Source organism: Giraffa tippelskirchi, chromosome 4, assembly GCF_054371585.1.
Source record: "Giraffa tippelskirchi isolate mGirTip1 chromosome 4, T2T-mGirTip1v1.2.pri, whole genome shotgun sequence".
NCBI classification, from domain to species: Eukaryota; Metazoa; Chordata; class Mammalia; order Artiodactyla; family Giraffidae; genus Giraffa; species Giraffa tippelskirchi.
This window is the reverse complement of record NC_137278.1, coordinates 206,838,103-206,852,982: the sequence shown is the minus strand read 5'-3', so window position 1 is coordinate 206,852,982 and position 14,880 is coordinate 206,838,103. Positions and strand designations below refer to the sequence as shown.

At 53.7% G+C, this 14,880-nt stretch overlaps 1 protein-coding gene across 3 annotated transcripts in view; it reads left to right on the top strand.

Moving 5' to 3' along the window:
• Positions 1–12,711: 12,711 nt before the first annotated feature.
• SCUBE1 (signal peptide, CUB domain and EGF like domain containing 1) overlaps positions 12,712–14,880 on the top strand; it is a 132,056-nt gene continuing 129,887 nt past the window's right edge. For 2 of the 3 annotated variants that reach the window (XM_081587855.1, XM_081587854.1), the window contains exon 1: positions 12,729–12,935. In XM_081587855.1, the coding sequence (XP_081443981.1) occupies positions 12,848–12,935 (88 nt within the window). In that variant the 5' untranslated portion in view covers positions 12,729–12,847. Of the gene's footprint in view, positions 12,936–14,880 lie in introns of all 3 variants that reach the window. The other variant, XM_081587852.1, reaches the window with a different exon arrangement.

Genomic DNA, 14,880 nt, shown 5'->3' with positions numbered 1-14,880 from the left:
AACAGCCCATTGCCCTTCCAGCCCGGGGAGGAATGCGAGCCGCCGGCCGGCCAGTCTCCGGCCCACATTGTCTGGACTCAGAGGGTCGAGCCGGGACCTCTCCGCGGGCCCTGAATGCAGCCCGGGAGCTTTATTTAGCAAATCCGCAATTTCTTCCCTACCCGCCCCCCACCTTCTTCTTCTTTTTTTTTAAGTGAGCAGACCGAACTCTAATTTTCCCTCTTTTCTCTCCCAAGCCCCCTTGAATCGGCCCATTCTTTCATTATGTGGAACTAACGAAGGCCTCGCACAGTCTCTGCCCAGGAACGGGCCCGTAAATAAAACATGTTTCATTGATCAACTTCAAAAAGTCTTCGGCGGGGCGGGGCGGGGGAGGGGCTCCCGGAGGGGGAGGGAAGGGCGCGCGGAGGCCGGGGGACCGCGCGGGAGGAGGGGCGCGTATAGAGCGCTTCTGTCCCCCACGATCGTGTGTTTGTTTTTTTGTGGCCGGCGATTCTGCAGGCGCCGGGCCCTCCCCAAGCCCCACCATCCACCCGCAGTGGACTTGGAAAGGATGGCTGGGTTGCTTTATATGTTTTATTTTACTTTTTCTTAATCTCCCCACAAATAAAAAATTGGGGCCAATCAAGCAGAGCTCTGGCTGTAGCGCAGCGGTCCCCAGGGCAATGTGGCCACCGGCCTCAAGCTTCCCCTAGCATCCATTCCAGAAACATCCCCGGGGCCCTAGGGGGAGCCTGGCACAGGGTCATGCGTGCCCACCCCGGTGGGAGCAGGCAGTCTGAAGGAAAAGCTTCAGCAGCCCGAGGACAACTGAAGCCTTGCCCGTCATCAGATATTTAGTGAGCACCTACTGTGTGCCAGGCACCTCTCCTGCTTGATTTTATTTTTGTGGGATTTTTTTAAATTGCAAAAGTAGCGAGTGCCCATTGCAAAACAATTCCATGACGCATGGGGACACAGTAAAGAGTCAAAGGTCCCAGCGGCGACTCCCTAACCCCTCTCGCTGGAGGAAACCGCTGTTCACACTTTGATGTCCCTTTCTGAGGCTTTGTACAAATACACAAGCACAAACAGAGTGGGATTTTTAGTTTCTGTGCTTTTTGCAAGCACAGCATCGCTGATCTTGTTTTAAAACCTGCTTTTGCCACAATGCAGCAGGAACATTTTTTCCAAGATGCTCTTTCATGGCTGCATGTGAATATTCTTTTGTGTCTGTGCCACCATTTCCTCCAGCCTTTCCCTACTGAAAGATACCTAAGTTGTTTTCAATTGTTTCTTGTTGCTAATGATTGGGTCCTGAACATCCGGGAGGAGCTACCTCTGTCCATGAGCAGGGGTAGAGATTCTTGGATGGGCAACGGTTGATCAAACGTGATTTTGCATTTTATTTCATTTTTCCTTTTTTATACAATACATGGAGTAAGGTGCATAACATTCAGCTCAATACATTTGATATATGGGTATATATCTTGTCATCCCACCCAGACCAAAATATAGAACATTTCCAGCACCCCTAGACTGTTCCTGTGTGTGCCCTCCTCACTCAGACCCCCACTCTAGAGGTAAGGGAAGACCATTCAAAGTTTTGACAGAGAAGTGCCAGTTTACCTCACACAACAGTGTCCAAGACTGTCCATCTCCCTACAGCTTCTCCAGCACTGAGTGTTACTAATATTTGTCTTTTTTGCAAGTCTCATTGACCTAGTTGGCCCCTTCGATAGGAGTGAAGTTAGCGTTTTTGTTGTTTTTTTTTTTCCTTTCTAGAAATACTCTGTCCTTTAGGAATTCTTCCTCTGTAAACTGTCTATTCACATCCTTTTCCCATTGACTCCAGTCCATTATGAATCCATTCCCGTGACCACAAGGAGCTTGGGATTGATCTGAGCCCCTTCCCTCCCCGCCAGTAAGGCATCCATCTCTTTCCAATAGATCTTGTGTGGTTTAAGTTATTCAGAGCCACCTTCTGTCACAACCAATGAACTTTAAGCCATGTTCCTCTTTCTGCCAAGCTGGCCCTCCCTGAACTTTTCTTTACATGTGTTTCTTGACACTCTATCCTGTCTAAAATTTATAACTGTTTTTATTGAGTGTCAACTGTATGCCAACAACTATGTCAAGAGCCTCATGCGCATCATCTCTCCCTTACTGAGCACTTTTTTTTTAATTTATTTTTGATCACTCTGGGTCTTTGTTGCTGTGCGCAGGCTCTCTCTAGTTGTGATATGTGGGCTTCTCATTGTGGTGGCTTCTCTTGTTGTGGAGTACAGGCTCTAGGGCTCCAGGGCTTCAGTAGTTGTCGCTTAGTTGCTCCAGGGTATGTGGAATCTTCCCAGACCAGGGATTGAACCTGTGTTCCCTACATTGTCAAGCAGATTCTCGAACACTGGGCCACCAGGAAGTCCTCACTGAGCACTTATGATGAGAGCTTCTTATACTTATCTTACATACGGGGAAGCTGAAGCCGAACGTCCTAGAGGACACACAGCTGCTTACCTGGTTCTGTCCATTCCAGGCTGAAACCAATTCAGGTGGTCGGTTGCAGGAGACTTGCAGTAAAGCAAAAAGGAGCAAGGGTGGATTTAAGAGGCAGGGCCCTCTGGTGGGAATTTTGGCTGCTTCCTGCAGAATTCATGAGCCAGGGTCTCCCTCTCTAGCCTGAGATCTTCCTAAGCAAGGTCCAGGTCTCTTCCTGTGTCCTCAGTGTCCAGCACAGGAAGTCATTGCTTAGTAAATTTCCCTTTTGTTTTTTTGATTGATCCTGGACCACAGCAGTGAAAAGACCGAGTTCTAACCACTGGACTGCCAGGGAATTCCCAGTAAATGTCTTCCTAATGGAAATAACTCTGCTGTCTCTTTTGGACAGTAGTACAACAGCTAAATAACTCTTCTCCTTTCTCTAAGAATTTAGGTGGAGAAATCAAGACCATCCCCAAGAAAAAGAAATGCAAAAAATAGCTGTGAAAAGAATAGGAGAAAAGGAAAGATATACCCATTTGAATGCAGAGTTTCAAAGAATAGCAAGGAGAGATAAGAAAGTCTTCCTCAGCGATCATTGCAAACAAATAGAGGAAAACAATAGAATGGGAAAGACTAGAAATGTCTTCAAGAAAATTAGAGATACCAAGGGAACATGTCATGCAAAGATAGGCTCAATAAAGGACAGAAATGGTAAGGACCTAACATAAGCAGAAGATATTAAGAAGAGGTGGCAAGAGTACACAGAAGAACTGTACAAAAAAGATCTTCACGACCCAGATAATCATGATGGTGTGATCACTCACCTAGGGCCAGACATCCTGGAATGTGAAGTCAAGTGGGCCTTAGAAAGCGTCACTACGAACAAAGCTAGTGGAGGTGATGGAATTCCAGTTGAGCTATTTCAGATCCTGAAAGATGATGCTGTGAAAGTGCTGCACTCAATATGCCAGCAAATCTGGAAAACTCAGCAGTGGCCACAGGACTGGAAAAGGTCAGTTTTCATTCCAATCCCAGAGAAAGGCAATGCCAAAGAATGCTCGAACTACCACACAATTGCACTCATCTCACACGCTAGTAAAGTAATGCTCAAAATTCTCCAAGCCAGGCTTCAGCAATAATGTGAACCGTGAACTTCCAGATGTTCAAGCTGGTTTTAGAAAAGGCAGAGGAACCAAAGATCAAATTGCCAACATCCATTGGATCATCGAAAAAGCAAGAGAGTTCCATAAAAACATCTATTTCTGCTTTATTGACTATGCCAAAGCCTTTGAGTGTGTGGATCACAATAAACTGTGGAAAATTCTGAAAGAGATGGGAATACCAGACCACCTGACCTGCCTCTTGAGAAACCTGTATGCAGGTCAGGAAGCAACAGTTAGAACTGGACATGAAACAACAGACTGGTTCCAAATAGGAAAAGGAGTACATCAAGGCTGTATATTGTCACCTTGCTTATTTAACTTATATGCAGAGTACATCATGAGAAACGCTGGGCTGGAGGAAGCACAAACTGGAATCAAGATTGCCAGGAGAAATATCAATAACCTCAGATATGCAGATGACACCACCCTTGTGGAAGAAAGCGAAGAAGAACTAAAGAGCCTCTTGATAAAAGTGAAAGAGGAGAGTTGGCTTAAAGTTGGAAAAAGTTGGCTTAAAGCTCAACATTCAGAAAACTAAGATCGTGGCATCTGGTCCCATCACTTCGTGGGAAATAGATGGGGAAACAGTGGAAACAGTGTCAGACTTTATTTTTGGGGGCTCCAGAATCACTGCTGATGGTGATTGCAGCCATGAAATTAAAAGACCATGACTCCTTGGAAGGAAAGTTATGACCAACCTAGATAGCATATTAAAAAGCAGAGACATTACTTTGCCAACAAAGGTCTGTCTAGTCAAGGCTATGGTTTTTCCAGTAGTCACGTATGGATGTGAGAGCTGGACTATAAAGAAAGCTGAGCGCGGAAGAATTGATGCTTTTGAACTGTGGTTTGCAGAAGACTCTTGAAAGTCCCTTGGACTGCGAGGAGATCCAACCAGTCCATCCTAAAGGGGATCAGTCCTGGGTGTTCATTGGAAGGACTGTTGTTAAAGCTAAAACTCCAATACTTTGGCCACCTGATGCAAAGAGATGACTCATCTGAAAAGACCCTGGTGCTGGGAAAGATTGAGGGCAGGAGGAGAAGGGGAAGACAGAGTATGAGATGGTTGGATGGCATCACCGACTCGATGGACATGGGTTTGGTTAGACTCTGTGAGTTGGTGATGGACAGGGAGGCCTGGCGTGCTGCGGTTCATGAGGTCGCGAAGAGTCGGACACGACTGAGCGACTGAACTGAACTGAATGCACTTTATGGGCTTCCCTGGTGGCTCACCTGTAAAGAATCTGCCTGCAATGCAGGAGACATGAATTCAATCCTTGGATTGGGAAGATCCCCTGGAGAAGGAAATGGCAACCCGCTCCAGTATTCTTGCCTGGGAAATCCCATGGACAGTGGAGCCTGGCGGGCTATAGTCCACGGGGGTCACTAACGACTTAGTGACTAAACAACAACAGTGCGGTCTACAGTGGCGGGTATTTTCTTTTCTTGGACTCAGGCTCTCCACCTGCAAAACAGGCTATGAGACACGTGATCTCAACCTTTGTCTATAAGGATCAAACGGGATGATGGGTGTGGAGGAGTCTAGTAAAGTCCTCCACAAACGCCCATTGTCAGTATCAGCCCGGTCTGGCCTGGGAGGCTAGCTGTCAAAGCACATTGCTGACCCTGGGGCAGGGCGGGAGACCTCAAGCTCCCTGGTCAAGCTCGCTGGAGCCAGTCTCCTTCCCGCCTCCTTTAGTCCTGGGAGATAAGGCTGTCAGGCAGGAAAACCACAATGGCTCATTGTGAATGGGAGCTGTGACGGGCTGCAGCCTGCCGTGGGCGGGTCTCGGGAGACTTTTATCACAGTCACAGGATCTGGTCTCGGGAGACTTTTATCACAGTCACAGGATCTTGGAGTTGAACTAGGCTAGGCCCTAGGACCAGAGAAGGGCCAGCATCTTCCATTCAAATGGCAAACTAGAACTAGACCCTGGAAGATGGGAAAGCTGTGGGTCCCTGGGACATGAGCCCTTGACTTTCTGGATCCTGAGAGACCCGCTCTGGGATGTCGCTGACCAGCACCGTCGCCTCCTGATTGTCTATGATTGCTGCCAACAATTAGCCCGAGAGAAAACGTTTGAGGGGATTCCAGGCAGACGTCTCCACTGTTACGCCTGTTCTCAGTGCCTGCCCTGCCAGACCACTTGCTGGATGTTGGAGAGAAGGAAGAAAACTCGTCCCGCCCTAATTCATTCACGGGGTCCCTGCTTGATACCTAGTATTAAGGGTCTCATCCTCTCTGTAGCCATGAAGCCCTTGTCTGCCTTCCTGATGGTTCTGCCTCCTTGGAGGGCTGTGTTGGCTTGGGTTTTTAGAGATGCTTGCATCTCAAGCAGGTGGCGTCTGTGGGCAGTGTCACTGGGAAGAGTATCAGGTAGTGACCCTAAAGGGCAGAGGAGGTTGAGATGATGGACGGGGGTCCATGGCCTTCTCTACTCCACTCTCTGACTGAGGTCAGCTCTCAGGTCAGCTGTCCCCACCACCATAGAACCACAGCCACAGGAAGCTCCGACACCCATCCTTACTGCTCTGTGCCCACGTAGGAAAGCAGACACACCTCAACGGCCCCACTTAGAGAACCCCTGGGCGGACATCTGGTGGGCTTCGCTTAGTCACATTTTCTTGTTGTTCAGTCGCTCAGTTGTGTCTGACTCTTTGCGACCCCATGGACTGCAGCACGCCAGCCTTCCCTGTCCTTCACTGTCTCCCAAAAACTCATGTCCATCGAGTCAGTGATGCTATCTAGCCATCTCATCCCGTCACCCCTTCTCCCTGGGCGAACTTTATGGCCAGGGGCATAAAATACAATGAATGGCCCAGCCAGAGCCACCTGTTCACTACTGAAGTCTTGGCTTAAGGTCTGCAAGGGATACTAGGTGACCGGGAAGTCTAACTCACCTGCCCACCCCAACATGTTGACCTAAGGGAAGGAAAGATCTACTAACCAATCGGTTCCAGGCTTCAAAGAGGAACCAGTGCCCATGGCAAGGGCTTTTGCAAGGCCAAGGGCCCCAGGTCACCCGTTCTGGCTGTCCTGCTGGCAGGTCTGGCGTGCCCTCGGGGCACAGAGGATGGAGGGGCCCAGGAGAAGGTGGGTGGCTGAATTCACTCCCCAAAGTCAAAAGCAGGACAGAGCTCCTGAGCCTTGAGTCTGAGCCCATCAGACACAGGAATGGGGAAGTTCAATGGGACAGAAGGGGGCAGAGAAAGCTGTGGCTCAAGGCGTGGCTCAAGCTGTGGCTCAAGGCTCCTGAGCCTTGAGTCTGAGCCCATCAGACACAGGAATGGGGAAGTTCAATGGGACAGAAGGGGGCAGAGAAAGCTGTGGCTCAAGGCGTGAGGGGAGGCGAGGATTTTCCCAGGCAGAGGTCAGACCAACCTCCCACAGCATTTTGTTTTGTTTGGCTGGGCCAGGTCTTAGTTGCCACACGAATGCTCTCTAGTTGTGGCACATGGGATCTAGTTCCCTGACCAGGGATTGAACCTGGGCCCCCTGCATTGGGAACATGGAGTCTTAGCCACTGGACCACCAGGGAAATCCCTCTCCCACAGCCTTGAGTGGACGGTGTCCTGTAGGCAGCAAGGACTGGAGAGGTAGGTCTGCCTTTGAGCACTGACTCCACTGCCCTGATGGGTATGGGTATGAGCATCTGTGGAGTCATGCGGGTGGAAGCTGGTGTCCTTTCATCAAAGCCAGCAGCCCGGGGGATGGAGAGGAGAAGTGATGTGCCATTCATTGACAGGGCTTGGTGGGTGGAGAGGAGAGGGGAGAGTTGCCAACCCTGAGGAGCAGGCCTAGACAGGAGGAAGTGAGGGCCCAGTTGGTGAGTTTGAGGTGCCTGAGGGGGCTCCGGTGGACCCGCCCATGGGGCAGCGGATCTGGGCTTCGGGTGGAGGTTTCCCGCTCTGTGAAGCTGGGGTGTCTCCAGGTTTCATTTGCAGCTTTTCCTGCATCTATGGCCTTGCAGCTTGAGTCACTTCCCCTGAGGGGATGGTGTGTGTGTGTGTCCTATCACCTCCCCATCACTTCCCACTTCTACACAACCCCTCCCAGTATCCTAGAGTGACTTATTGCCACCCTAGATAAGTAAATAAACTGGGAAGGGGGAACTGTTAGATGGGAGAGCATAAAACTGGTTAGTACCTAAAATCAACCGTATGAATTGAGAACTGTTACAATTTGTCTGTTATGTAAAAACCTCTTTTCTCAATATGGAAACCAAAAAGTACCACTTTGTGCGTTACAGCCAGGAGCACCCTAATGCCTTTCGAGTGGGTTTTATTAGCAGGTAATGGCTTGGCCTTCCCAGGTGGTGCTAGTAGTAGTAAAGAATCCACCTGCCAATGCATGAGACATAGAGACACAAGTTCTATCCCTGGGTCAGGAAGATCCCCCAGAGAAGGAAATGGCATCCCACTCCAGTATTCCTGCCAGGAGAATCCCATGGACAGAGGAGCCTGGCGGGCTATAGTCTATGGGGTCGCAGAGTCAGACCTGACTGAAACAGCTTAGTATGGAGGCAGTGGCTTGGAGTCTATCTTCAGGAGCTGCACAGAGCTGAGTTCGGATCCCATGTCTGCCATTAGCTGGCTCTGTGGTCCCCGAGGAAGTGACCTGGGTCTTTGTTTTTTCAGGTGTAAGGTGGGGATGGTGGCAGTTTCTACCTCTCAGGATAAATGATGTAACAAGCGAGACATCTGAACACAGTGCCAGGAACACAGGGACACTGCATACATTTTACCTGTTGCTATAATTGGGGCCAGAGAGAGCCAGGAGGTCAGAATATTCTGAGTGCTGAATCTGAGGCCAGTCATCTCAGAAGAGTCTGGAACGTCCCTGGCTCCTGGGGGTTGAGACCTTCATTTGACAAATAGGAGTGCGAGCCAAGGAACCTGGTCCACGGGGCCCCTACTGTTGCTGCTGCTAAGCCGCTTCAGTCGTGTCCGACTCTGTGCGACCCCATAGATGGCAGCCCACCAGGCTCCCCCGTCCCTGGGATTCTCCAGGCAAGAAAACTGGAGTGGGTTGCCATTTCCTTCTCCAGTGCATGAAAGGGAAAAGTGAAAGTGAAGTTGCTCAGTCGTGTCCGACTCCTAGCGACCCCATGGACCACAGCCTACCAGGCTCCTCCGTCCATGGGATTTTCCAGGCAAGAGTACTGGAGTGGGGTGCCATTGCCTTCTCCACGGGGCCCCTAGTCACCTGTTGTTGTTGTTTAGTTGCTAAGTCGTGTCCGACTCTTTTGCGACCCCATGGACTGTAGCCCACCAGGCTTCTCTGTCCATGGGATTTCCAGGCATGAATTCTGGACTGGGTTGCCATTTGCTTCTCCAGGGGGATCTTCCCAACCCAAGGATCAAACCTACATCTCCTGCATTGCAGGTGGGTTCTTTAGCACTGAGCCACCAGTTGTGTGAGAGAGAAGCCCCCATAGTCACTTACCGATTACAGAAAGGATGAGCCTTGAAGGTCTGAAGAAGTATGCAAACCCAAAGCAGTATGACTATGAACGTTCATTTTTTAATAAGAGAGGATGAGAAAGCCTCTAAAGTCATCAAGATCAAGGCTTTCACATCCCTGTAGTGACATTTTATGCTTGAACTTTATTTTCTCAAAGAACTTTCTGTGGTTAAAGAACACCTGTTAGGAATCAAGAGGCTTTTTCATGTGGAAGTAAAAACAAAAGCAAGGTGTTCTTACACGGAGGGCTGGAGTCAGCAGGCTGGAGTCTGGGTGGCCCAGGCTGTGTGTCTGTCTGGCAGGAAGAGAAATGCTCAGATCGGCCTCTCTGCAAGCCTCTGCGAGGTGCCACCAGGGGGCGACAAAGGGCCCCGGAGGGCAGCAGTCCTGCTGGCCAGCCCAGCTTCCCCAAAGGACACTGAGGATGGATGTGACCAGGAGAGGGTAGGCAGCTGGATTCACTCCCCAGGCCCCTATCAGACAGCCAGAATAACCTTTATCCACTCCCTGGAGTGATGTGAATCTCAGTTAAGTGATGTCTGCCTGGTTTCTTTGTCCATTCATTCATTTATCCAACAATCATTTCTTAGGTCCCAGCTGGGAGCTGTGACTCCAGACGTGAATCAGCTGTGAGTCCCACCTTCGGGAACCCCCAGTCTGGGAGGGGACAAATATGAAACCCAGGGTGAGCTGGACTCTGATGGGGAAGCTGCAGCGCCTGTTGGAGCCCAGAAGAGGACCTACACCCTGTTTGGGGGTGGGGGTGGAGCAGAAGAGGAGGGGTGAGCCTTGTAAAGATCAAGGGTGATCCTGGCAGAGGGGGGCACACAGGCAAGGGCTGAGAGGTGTGAAAGCAGGATGTCTGTGGGGCCCTCTTTGCCACTGGTTTGTCGAGGAGAGGACCACTGGGTAGGGCAAAGTGTGTGTTTTTAGCCCCACAGAGTGTTCAGCATTGTTTGGAAGGTGACAGGGAGCCATGAAATGTTCCCTCCGAAGGTGACTGTCTCATCCATGTCCGGGCCTCATCGCCCAGCTCTGTTTCCAGATGCTGTAAGATACCCCTTGCTGGAGTCCAGACAAATGGGATCTCACCCCGCCAACTGACCAGGCACCACAGTCTCTGTGAGTAGCTGGCTTCTATGTCACCAACACCCTTGTGCAGTGCTTTGTAGTTTGTGAGATGCATTGAGAACACTCACTACTAAGTCCCCACCTTCTCCCACTGACCTTGCACACAGTCTTGTCCATCGCAGAAATCTCCTCCTCACCCTTGGTGCCCAGTTCTAGGGTCCTGTGCCCCAGAAGGCCTCCCTGACCACCCTTGGCCAGAACCAACCTCCTCTTTCTCTGCCACGTCCTTGAGGGCATTTGTAGGGGACTTAGGAGTGTGTCTCCTCTCCAGCCTTCTCTGCTTCCTGTCTCCTCTGCACAGACCATGATCTCTTGGAAGGAATTACTTTTTCTCTGCACACTTTGGAGGGGCTGGCTGGGGACTAGACTTGGTGTCACTGAGAGCTGCCTCTGGATTCTGGGAGGGTCACAATCTAACAGGCACTATCCTACCTCCATTTCCTCCTTGATTTGGAGTGACAGAGCCTAGAACAAGAACCCCCTGCTACCATCAAGCTTGGGGAGCACCGGGCCTGGGATGAGGGGCTGCTGTTGAAGAATCCATTAAAGAGCATTGTTTCCAGTCAGTTTGAGCCCCTGAAAGGACCTACCCTCCCACCCCAACTCACCTTTGTTGCCCTGTTACCTAATGCACAAGACAGTATGTGTTGTGCAGAAACCTATGCTCTGAGGATGTTTATCCCCCAGAAACCCAAAGCCACACAAGGGCAAAATAAAGCCTGATAACAGGGTCTTCCAAATTAAACCACCAGCCAGCACAACCACACACGATATGTCAAGTGTGATGGGGGAGAAGGCTAACCCTCTCTGGTTCCCCCGTGTGGGGACCCCTTGCCTCAGCCCCCAGGCTAGTGCCGCAGGCTGTCTGTGATACGAGGTCAGACAGGGAGCAAAGGTGGCTGAACACAGATTTAACTTCCAGGGCTGCAGAGACTGCCTCCAGAAGGTTGTAGGAGTGTGTGTGCAGTCACCCATTTGTATGTGAGAGGTTGCATGTTTAAAGTGCAGGATTGTGTGCGAGGGTGTTGGTGAGGATGTATATGAGTGTGTGTGAGAGCCTGTATGCCTGAGGGGGTGTGTTGGAGGGTGTACCTGCGTGTGTGGGTGTGTTGGGGGGTAGGGAAGGGAGCCAGTGTGGAGAGGAAACTTGGGTGTGGACTGGCGCAAGCAGAGTGGCCAAAAAGAGGGAAGTCTTGTCTTTCAGTCAGGCCTGGAGAGCAGGAGAGGAAAAAAGAAGCTCTTATTGGTGGTTGTCAAGGAGATGGGCCTTGGGGTTTGCTGAACTTTCTTGCCTTCAAGCTCCTGCCTGGGGCTGAGAAGGGCCATTTATTTCCAACTTCGCCTGCTGGGCGGGGTGTCTTGGGTCCAGGTCTCGAAGGAGTCAGGTGTAGACCCCAGGCCCCGCCGGAGCAACTCTTGGGTGGAATGACCTGATGGCTTGCTCTTCCTGCCCGCAGCCCACCACCCCGCGGGGCTTCGCATTCTGGGGGCGGGGAGTGGGGGGTGGGGGGTGGGAGGGTGGGGGTGGGCATCACACTTTGCTGTGTAAGAGGTCAGCCTTGAGACAAGCTGCGGCAGCCAAGACTGGCGGCGGGGCAGACACAGAATCTTCGCCGCGCCCCTTTGCAGACACGGATCCCGCGTTTGTCCTAGGACAAGCGCGTTTATAGACCATTGTCCTTTGGGGAGTGGTAAAAAGTTGATTTGTTCTGAACATAAACGTGGAATGATCTTCAGAAGGTTTTCTGCCTGTCTTCTCGCCGCTACCTTGCCAGTGCTGGGCCCACGGTGAAAGTGAAGTCGCTCAGTCGTGTCGGACTCTTTGTGACCCCATGGATTGTTAGCCTACCAGGCTCCTCTGTCCATTGGATTCTCTAGGCAAAAATACTGGAGTGGGTTGCCATTTCCTCCTCCAGGGGATCTTCCTGACCCAGGGATCCAACCCGGGTCTCCCACATTGTAGGCAGCTGCTTTTAAGGTCTGAGCCACCAGAGAAGTTGCACACAGTAGGTGTTCAATAAACACTTACCGAATGGATGAAAGGGCAATTCTGCTTTGAGCCGTCTGCGTTTCTGTCGATACAAATGGATGCCTCCGGGGCCTTTCTCGACCTCCGAGGGCCGGTAGGCAGGCCCCCTCCTCTCCCTAGAGTGTGTGTGTGCGCGCGCGCGCGCGCGCGCGTGCTGCTGGATGGGTGCTGTCCCCCAAGGAGCGGCCACCCTCGACAGACAGAGCGGGACGCGGGAGCCGGGGGCAGAGGGAAGGAGCAGCCTCAGAAGCGGCTCCGGCCCGGCCTAGACCGTGCGCCCGGCGGCCCGGCGATCGGGGCCCCTACCCCCCACCTGCCGCCTGCCCTGAGGGGAGGGGGGCGCCCCCGGACTCCCGCCCCTCCCCCCAGACCAGCGGCCGGCGCCCATTGGGCCGTGGCGCGTGGAGCCCCGCCCCCGGCGGCAGCGGGCCAATGAGCGCGCGGCTGTCACCTCGTCAGTCGCGCCGGCTCGGAGGCCGGGAGCCGGAGCGCTGGCCGCGGAGCCTGCAGCTGGGAGCGCTCGGCGAGCGGCCGGTCGGTGGGGGTCCCCGCGCCCCGCACGCCCCGCACGCCCTGCCCGGCCTGGCCCGGCCCGCAGTGAGCATGGGCGCGGCGGCCGTGCGCTGGCACTTGTGCGTGCTGCTCGCCCTGGGCGCACGCGGGCGGCTGGCGGGGGGCAGCGGGCTCCCAGGTAAGCCCCGACCCGGTGGGCGGCGGGGTCCCGGGCGGGCCCCCAGCCCCGAGCCGTCGGGAGGGCTGCAGCCCCGCCCTGACTCTTTGCAAAGTAACTTCTGGGGCCGGCCGCGGAGCGCCCCCTCCGCGCCGCCCGGGCCGGCCCGGGCTCTCCCGGAGCGCAGCCGGCCCGGAGCAGGGAAGGGGGGTGGCCGAGGCCCGGGGGAGCGGGGGTGGGGGGCGGCGTGTAAGGGCGGGAGGAAGAAAGAAAGCAGGACGGCCTGCCGAGGGGCTCCTCCGCCGACCCCGGCGCACCGCCCAAGGGCGGGAGGGAGTGGGGACCACTCCCCCCCCCAGCCGGACGGGCTCTCCCCCCTGACCCCGGGGAAGAAGGGAGGCCGGGAGGGGAGACCCCCCAGGATGTGAGCAAGGGAAAGAGGACTGACTCCGAGAGAAAGAGGAGGAGGATGCGGGAGATGGAGAGACAGACGGACAGAGACGGAGGTACACAAAAGGAGGCAGGGAACAAAATCCCGGAGAAAGACGGACTGGAAGAGTAGACACCAGAAAGACCGAAGCGCGCAAGGAGGAAACCCAAGGGAGTAGGCAGGAGGCAGATGAGCATCTGGAAGGAAAAAGATCAAAAGAGGGAGATGTGGGGGCGGGCGGGAGGAAGGGATGGGAAGAGAGGGAAAGAGAGGTGCGGCCAGGGGGGCGCCCGAGAAAGAGGGGAGGGCTGGGGGAGGGCGAGGGAGCCAGCCAGACCGAGGGAAGGAGAGAAGCATGAGACGGCTGGCAAGCGGTGGACAGATGGACAGACAGGAGGGGGAGGACTGAAGAACAGACACGGAGGGAAGGAAATGCTTGGAACCCGAGGGCAGGGAGATGGAACACCCTGAGGGGGTCCACCAGAGAGTGGCAGGAGACTGGGGGTTGGGAGCGGGTGGGAGGGTATCGAGCATCCAGACAGGGAGAGGCAGGCAGCAGAGGCGAGGTCGGGGTTCCCCGCGGGTTTCAGGGGACCCGGACACACCTCCCCTTCCCCTCCTGCTCTCTCGGCTGTCTTCCACAAAGCTGAAGACGCACCCTCCCCTCCCACGTCTGACCCTGTGCCTCAGAGGAGCTTCCTCCTTTCGGTCCTGGTCCTCGGAGGAGGCTCGGTTGCCCCGAGCTCCCCGGCTGCGCCCGCCCCGAGCTCCCTGAGGTCTGTGTCTGGCGGCAGGAAGTCTATTCCTGGGAGTTAACCCCTGAGTGAGGATGCCGGGCCATTGAAACTATTCCACAATTGGAGCCGAGCTGTTTTCTCCCCCGCTGGCCCCAAGGGGAACTGGGGCCCGCTGCCACACCCTCACGTGTCTGCGGGGGTCCCTCCTGGTCTCTGAGGTCCTTCAGCCCCCTTGGATTGCTCCTGTATGTGCCTGTCTTCCTCTCTCTGTCCGCTGAATCTGTCTGCCCGCCTCATCCAAGCAAGCCTTGTGCTGCTGTGAGACAACTCACGTCAGAGCAAGCACCTGTGATGGGAGGGGCGGGCTGGGCTGGGCTGCCCAGGCCAGGACTGGGGCCAGAGAAATTGCAGGAACCCCTGGCTTGTGTTTCCTCTCCCTCTCTCCTCCAACTTGCTGCCCTCTCCCCAGCCCCCACCTAAAGACATGTTTAAAAAGTGTGTTGGGAGACTTCCCTGGCAGTCCAGTGGTTAAGGCTCTGCACTTCCAATGCAGGGGATCGAGTTCAATGCCTGATCCCTCACTAATATCCCACATGGTGCAGGGCACGACCCCCCAAAAAAGTTTTTTTTAAAAAAATCTACAATTCAAAAAACATTGTGTTGGGAGGTGCCCCTACTGCCCCTTGGCTAACATCCATCCATATTCATCTCATGAGGACACCTGCCTAGGTGTGAGATTGGGGGCACAGGGGCCCCAGAGCCCCAGGCGGTTTGACCTCTGAGAAGTGGGAAGAGCTGT